We start from the raw sequence: 7,555 nt of genomic DNA on the forward strand, positions 1-7,555 counted from the left end.
ATTTAGACTAATATAAATACTTTATATGTGTACGTAACATTAATGAGATTCAAATAATATATTTATGTTATCATAAATGGATGTATTATATATAATTTATTAAAATATATATAAAAGAAATAATAATAATAATAATTTTAATTTTAATTTTTTAAATAATATTTTAGATTTAATAAAATTGATAATTAAAATATTTTTATATTATTATTATTATTATTATTATCGGGACGGGTTCAAAGATAGTAAATTATCCTTATACCCGTCTCAATATGTTTCGAAAATTTTTAAAAATTCTCGAAGTCCAACCCATGCTTGAAAGTTCTCCCCAAACCCGTTTTCCCGGCAGATATCCAAATCCGCCTACACTTGATAAACCTCTCCTCTCTTCTCAAACCCTATTTCTGTCCCCGCCCTCGGAACACAGCCATGGAGGAAAATCAAGAAGAACCCTCAATTTCAACTGCAAGAAATCAACCAATTCTGTGTGAGGAGTGCAAAACAAAACCATCCAAGTACAAGTGCCCGGGCTGCTCTCTGCGTTCCTGCAGCCTCCCATGTGTCAATGCCCACAAACAGCGTACTGCATGCACAGGAAAGAAACCAGTCTCCAATTCTATCCCTCTCTCCAAATTCGATGATAATCTTATCCTCTCCGGTAATTGTTGATTTTTTTGTCGGGCCGCCAAGTTAGCTTCTTGTTTCGAGCATGCATTGTGCCTTTAAACAGTGTGGTTTCATTTTCTTTGTCACTCTTCTTTCGATGAATGTGTTTCTAGCCAGCTTGATCAGCTTATTATGATATATTTTATTGCACAATTTGACCAGACCCAAGACGATCAGGCTTGAGCTTTTTTTTTTTTTTTTTTATTGAGTAGAGGCTGGGATGTCTTTTTTTTCCCCTCTTCAGCCGGTTTTTCACTTTGTGGATTTGGCTAATGTCGATTTGAAAGTGCACTTATGAATTTTATGCTTTGATTTTATTAAAAGTTTGCTCCTTCGATACTTAAACACCAGCCACCAGGTTTTATCTTCTCGATTGTCTGGGATTCCTGTCTCCTTTTTTCGGTTGCTATGAGGGCCTTTCTGAGATGGCAGTCAATATCTGTGAAAATGGTTTTTTTTTTAAAGCAACTGATCTGTAATTAGATAAATTGTAAGATTCATTAATTTTTTGTTTTTTTTATTAGATTATAACATGCTTGAGGATGTTAAACGAATTGCTGAATCTGCTCAGAGGAGAAGAGTTAAGTTGTGTGGGAATCATCACTTTGGACTACCCTTTCCACTCAAAAGTCTTCGGAGTGCTGCTGCTAGTAGGAGGACGAGAATCCTATTTCATTCTAATGGAATGTCAAAGAGAGAAATGAACAAGACTTATTACAACAACAGGTATTCGCAATCTCATCAGTGCTGTAGGAACAGGGTATTTGTTGTGGAAATATAGTTTTGTTCAAGTGTAATTATTTCAGGAAACTATTTTTAGAAAATAACTTCTAAAAGTTTGTACAGTTTATCTTGTATCATTCTTTAAACTGTTTTGTTTAAGATAATTAAATAAAAACCTATAACAATTGATTGAAGTTGGCTCCAGAAATAACATGTTCTAAGAGAAGTTGCTAGATGGGGACATTTTCAGTTGAGTGAATGGATTCAGGATTGTAGTGAATCTTTATTTTCACATCAACTGGTAGGAGAGTTCCTTAGATTGCCTATACAAGACAGTTTTCCTGAATGTAAGGTGGAAAAGGAGAAAGTTATGCATAGTTTTAAAGGTTTGAAAACTTATGCAAACTTTTTGTATTGGTAACAATAATAAGACTACACCATGAGTATCTCTTTTCTTGGGTGACTATATATGCTGCCATTTGTTATCTTGTATGGGAAACTTTTACTTCAGTTGACCTTAAAAGTTTTTCCTACTGTTGATGTTTGTTTCCAGGAAGAAATTCATATCATGGACCATTGAGTGGCGATTTCATTTGACGGGTGTTGTGCTAATTGACCATGGGTGAGGATCTTTGTGATCGGATTTCAAAGATGAATTGAATTCGATGTTTTCTTTTTGGGTCTATTTTTACCCAGCGCAGTTCATGCATATAGTTTTGTATTTCACATACAAGTTCTTTCACTGCAGAATACACGAGAACACAACTTTCTCTTCGGTGATTGAAAATCATCTAGAGCCTGGCCCTTGGAACCATAAATTGAAACAATTTTGTGACGAGAAACTGGATTCTCTTAAATTTTTCATCCGCAAATATCCGAAGGTTTTCTTTCTTTTGCATTGTTTGCAACTCCTGTTAATTTCATATCTGCCGTTAAATCTTTGGTAACTTTGTTACTTGTTTCATTTCAACTATTTTCAAGTTAAAAGATTCTTAATATTGCAATATAGCTTACCTTGGAGGGCTTATATTTGCTGTTACCCTTATAATGTTTTCTTAACTGCAGGGGCCGAAATCTCCGTTTTGTCGATTGAAAATGAACGCTCCAATTCGTGAGCAACTGGCAAATATGGTCATTTTAGAGTACCCCGTTGTCTACGTGTTCTTACCTTCACATAGCTACGATTTTGAAGTGATAAATAATTCAATTCCTATTAAAACTGAGATTAAAGAGTGTGCCCGTAATAATCACCTGAGTCCTAAAGGTGTGACATTTAAGGTCGAAGAAATAGAAGATGGGGGGGCTTCAGAGCCTCATGTTTCGGATCTCACAAACCAGAGGAAGACCAAGAAAGAACCAGGATATTCGGTTAAGAGCCCATTAGCTGTAAGAGCAGTGAAGCAAGCCCGATCCATCTTCCAAAGTGATACATGCACCTGGTCCACTGAAGACAGTAATGCAGGCCACAGCTTCAGGGCGATGCAGTCGGCTCCTTCTGATGATATAGATTTTGACCTTGAGCCAGATTTACTCGACATGTACTCAAATCTTATTTCAGAAACCAATATTGACAACTTGCTTGATTTTGGCTCAGTGTTAGCTGATGAGCACAAAAATTTGGAAGTTGAAACATTTTTGTTGGAGGAAGAACTGGAAGAAGGAGAGATAGCATAATTGCAACCTATTCCTCTTCCCCTCCAAAAATGCTCTGTTTTGCATCAATGATTCGAGTTTCCGCACATGACAATTGTCTACATGGACACTGCAGCAGACCGAAATTCAACTATCCGTGTGAACTACTAAAAGAGTTGTTCTTGGCAAGTAATTTACGAATATGAAAATTTGCATTTACAAGGCTTTCGTGACAATTTTGTGGCTACAAGGAATGATTGGCTATATGTTATGATCTTTCTTGAGCTTTGGTATTTAGTTGGACATTGTTCTTGGCAAGTAATTTACGAATATGAAAATTTGCATTTACAATCCTGCATCTGTTATTTTTCAAGGAAGAATGCCCCTGTAATATAGTGCGTGAGCTTGGTATTACTGAGAATGTGTTGATGAAATTTTTCGTTATGAAAGTTACTAATGAATGGAGATGCGGTATTTTTTAAGTAAAGTTGGCTGCTGTTGAGGGAAGTTTTAAGCGTACAAAGGCTTTCGTGACTGCAACAGTTCATCCTTAAAGTGATTCCACATTTGTGTTACGTGCCGCTCATGATCAATTTATGTTTCGAATCAAATTCTTCGATCTGACTTGAAATCTTTCTATCCGAGCACGAGGCAAATACGGACTGTGAAATTATATTCGTTATCTCTATTCTCTAGTGAAAACATGAACCCCTTGACCAAAATAATCTATTGAAAAATGTGTTCGCTATCTCTAGTGAAAACAAGAACCCTTAACTTACATAATCTTTTAAAAAGGTCTTTTTCCTTAAATCACGAAATAAATTCCATGGTGGTGGTGATTTCATGTAGGGCGCTTTGATTGCAACCTCATTTTTTTTGTTTTCATATATGGGGTTTTAATGGTTGCTCTCTATATAGAACTTAGATCTAATATAAAATGTGTGAACATCGAGGGTTTCATGTTCTATGGATTAGATCATATGTTATCACTATATGTTTTACATGTTTTTGACTAAAAAGAAGAAGATTCTGCGAAAATTTTCCAGAAAGAATAAGTACGTGAAGATTATATTACCTCAAAATTTCCATTTTCAATATATTCCTACGTCTTCCCTTAACTTGCATTTTCATTCGTTTTTTTACAAACTATGTATGAAATCATCTATATCATATATCACATGGATTATTATCCTTTCAATTCTATTTCTCAATATAGATATTTTGATAGTTGTAAAATTTGTCTAAAAAAAAAAACAAATAGTTGTAAAATCAACATTTCTTGAATATAACAACTTAAAATCAACCCTTATATTTAGTCAATTATAAGTTATACAAAAATAAAAAATAATTTTACCAAAGTTGGCTTATAATTATTAACAATGACTTCTGTAAGGGTTTTGACAGTATGGACTGCAGAAATGCCATAAATAAATAATTTATAGAGTAAATGTTGTCTTGCAGTGTTGTCAACATTTCAAGAAAATATACTACGCAGTGGAATAATTAAATAAAAATAAATAACACAAATATTTATGCACAAGTAATTAATACTTGTGCGGTGCCTCATGACAAAATGATCACTAGAAAAACAAACCAGTTTACAAAAACCAACTAGTAAACATATATTAAAACCTACTTTTCTCAACAAATTGAGAAAATAAAAAATATCATAAAAACTAGTAGAAACTAGAATAGAAAAACCAATATGATGTTTAGCACATGTACCGAAAAACAAAAACCAAGGAACCACTTTCGAATCAACACTTCACTCGCGTGATTCTTCAGGTTTCTCCAACACTTTACGGCAACACGGTTATTCGGCAACGATCGGCAATAAAGTTTCTTCAGAAAAATCTCGATCAACTCTCAAATATATTCTGAACTATTCTCTCTGTGTTGATCTCGCTTTGTTGCACCCGTTATGATCTCTTATCATGCGCTTAAATAGATCTTCAAAATTCTTTTTGGAAATCCTACATAAAAAATATTTGATAAGATATCTCATCAACAAATCAGTTACGATATATATCATCAATTTACAATATACATATGATAAGATAACATATTTGACAAGATATAAGATATTTAATGCCGATCAAGTAAGATATACATGATAAGATCAATTAAACAACATTGTCAAGAAAAGGAAAAATCTAAAAGATAAAGAAACGTGATATGCACGTTCTTTCAAACTCCCCATTTTTTGTCTTTCTGGACAAAACACACAAGTGCAAATAACTCCCCCTGAGTTAGATAACTAATGCTCCCCCTGAATTTAATCACGTAAGCACTAAATGTTGTGGAGTAGTGTTGGAAACACTTACTCTCAACACTCAACAGATCAGAGCAGCAAGTAGCAGAAAAGCATATTAGAGCATTTAAAAATTTTAACAAGACTTCAGAGCAAAACAATTTTAATAATAAGAGCAAACAAGCAAACTAATAAGAGAAAATAAGAATTAAAAAACAAATTCAGTTTTCGATTATTCTGTTTCATCAACTTCATATGCTCCAGAAGTACTTGCAGTCTTTGTCTTTGTCACCACTCCCTTTTTTTGTCCAGAACAGTTCAGTCCAAATAACAAACAATACTATGCCAGTAAGACTTCATAGTACACAATGAGTGAACTGTAAAAAAATCAATGGCGAGACCAGTGTAGCGCGGAGCTTCACCAGTGTTGACATATCGTGATGGCAATACACGACTCAACACAAAATGCAGACCAAGTTATGTCTATATTCCTTTTTTCCTTTCGATGTTGTAACACAAGGATCAACATCATCAATGTGTCCAGTGGGGATTCCATGAAATTCAAAACATTTTCCTGCCATCTATGAAGTTTAATGAGTAAGTGAAATAAAAAGATTGAGCAGGGAGTTAGAGAGCAAATTGAACAGTACAAAACAGAGATGCGATGTTAATCAAATTTGTACAAAATATGGGGTGAAAAAAAAAATCCATTGAACAATACAAAAAATTCCACAATCAGCCTTGAAAGAGTGGGTGCCCGGTTAGCCAACTTGTGGTTAAGGGCTTTTATGACTCTATGTATAAACAATCTTTGTTTAATATAATTTACATTCATTAATGGCATTTTCTTTGTCTTTTTTCATATTGTTATATTATGATATACTATTGTTGTTTTGATAAAGACCTTGAATATACTATAGTGTAAGTAAGATGAGATAGTGAATAAAGAGAGATCACTATTATGAAACACATCTTATAGTCACTGTATATTCTAAACAGTTCCTAGTCAATTGAGTCATCCGCTAATAAGGATAAGGATCGCTCGAGATTGAGACTAGCATTTGTGATTCCATGTACCACGTTTCATTGGTAATGGACATGGAGATGTTCAAAGCATGCAAATGGATATTCATATGATGAATGATCGAACTACCCTATTCGGACTTTCCATGTGGTTATTATTATTTGAGTGGATAAGTCCGCGGTTTTGGTTGTACACAATTAGTCCTTACTACTTGAAACATCATTGAGACTCTATATGCTAGTACTGTACTTTGACTCGTTTACCAACTCTATTGGGGTCATCAGGTGTCGGGATTGGGTATAATTACGACACATATAGGAGTCGATACTTTGTTGTCAAGGATTCACCACATACTTGCGAGTGTGGATATCCAATGCGATCTGAAGAGATATTAGTGTGACAAATCTCTGGCCAGAGTACATGATGTGCTTTAAGAAATGGTTTCCTAGTAGCACATGCGATGTCACTATTTGATCTTCAAGATGCATTGCATAGTTATCGAATCTCAAACGACTCTCGATGTACCAATGGTTGTTGATTCGATCGGGATATATGAATGAAGGGACCGTACTGTACGCTAACCAAAACCTACTGGTTCTTGCAGGCACTATCAGTGATACCTAGGGAATCATGGGGAGATGTTGCTAGACGCTCTTACCATGATTCGTTGGGCAAGTCGGAAATCGTTGTTCCGAGTCACAAGGAGTTGTGAGCCCACGGCTAGCTGTATCCCTGAATCATTGAGGGTCACACAAGTAATGAATTACTAAACCCTGTTGAGATAGTTAAATTTAAAGAGTTAAATTTAATGAAAGAGAAGTTGGACTTCTTAACTAAAGGGAGTGGAATTTCCTAAAATGACATATGGATGGGCATTTTTGGAAATCACTGAATTTCGATTCAGAAAAATTATCTTGACTTTAAAAGATGCAGAAATGGTTTCTGTGCACATTGGTGAAATCAGTTTCTCAATCGAAGTCATGATGAATTTTATATTAATTTCTATAATAACAGGCTTGGCTTGTTGGGCTTAAGTTATGGATTATGGGCTTTAAGGAGTTAGAGTCCTAATATAATTATAACTTAATTTAGTATAGAAATTATCTATAAATATAGGTGTAGTGTTCAAAAATTGCATGCATTCCATCCTTGAAATTTTCGAATTACACAAAAATATTTTCAAGGGGATTTTTCGAAAATCCTCTACTCCCTTTTGAGAAAAATTCGGTCTGTGTTTTTTCTGAAAAATCACTTTCTGAATT

At 34.4% G+C, this 7,555-nt stretch overlaps 1 protein-coding gene across 1 annotated transcript; it reads left to right on the forward strand.

Moving 5' to 3' along the window:
• The first annotated feature begins 339 nt into the window (after positions 1-339).
• Positions 340-3,429, forward strand: LOC140870680 (uncharacterized). The gene is made up of 5 exons (XM_073273076.1): positions 340-655; positions 1,188-1,389; positions 1,940-2,008; positions 2,135-2,267; positions 2,452-3,429. The coding sequence occupies exons 1-5, from the start codon at positions 427-429 to the stop codon at positions 3,058-3,060; spliced, it is 1,242 nt and encodes a 413-aa protein (XP_073129177.1). The 5' UTR covers positions 340-426; the 3' UTR covers positions 3,061-3,429.
• Positions 3,430-7,555: the final 4,126 nt, after the last annotated feature.

The sequence above is a fragment of the Henckelia pumila genome, unplaced genomic scaffold (genome assembly GCF_033568475.1).
Source record: "Henckelia pumila isolate YLH828 unplaced genomic scaffold, ASM3356847v2 CTG_170, whole genome shotgun sequence".
Lineage (NCBI taxonomy): Eukaryota > Viridiplantae > Streptophyta > Magnoliopsida > Lamiales > Gesneriaceae > Henckelia > Henckelia pumila.

Excerpts from the sequence above, each read along its gene's own strand:
- LOC140870680 (XM_073273076.1), top strand. The coding sequence starts at position 427 with ATGGAGGAAAATCAAGAAGAACCCTCAATTTCAACTGCAAGAAATCAA. Across the intron at positions 2,009-2,134 it reads GTTGTGCTAATTGACCATGG|AATACACGAGAACACAACTT; the intron begins GTGAGGATCTTT and ends CTTTCACTGCAG. Across the intron at positions 2,268-2,451 it reads TCATCCGCAAATATCCGAAG|GGGCCGAAATCTCCGTTTTG; the intron begins GTTTTCTTTCTT and ends TCTTAACTGCAG.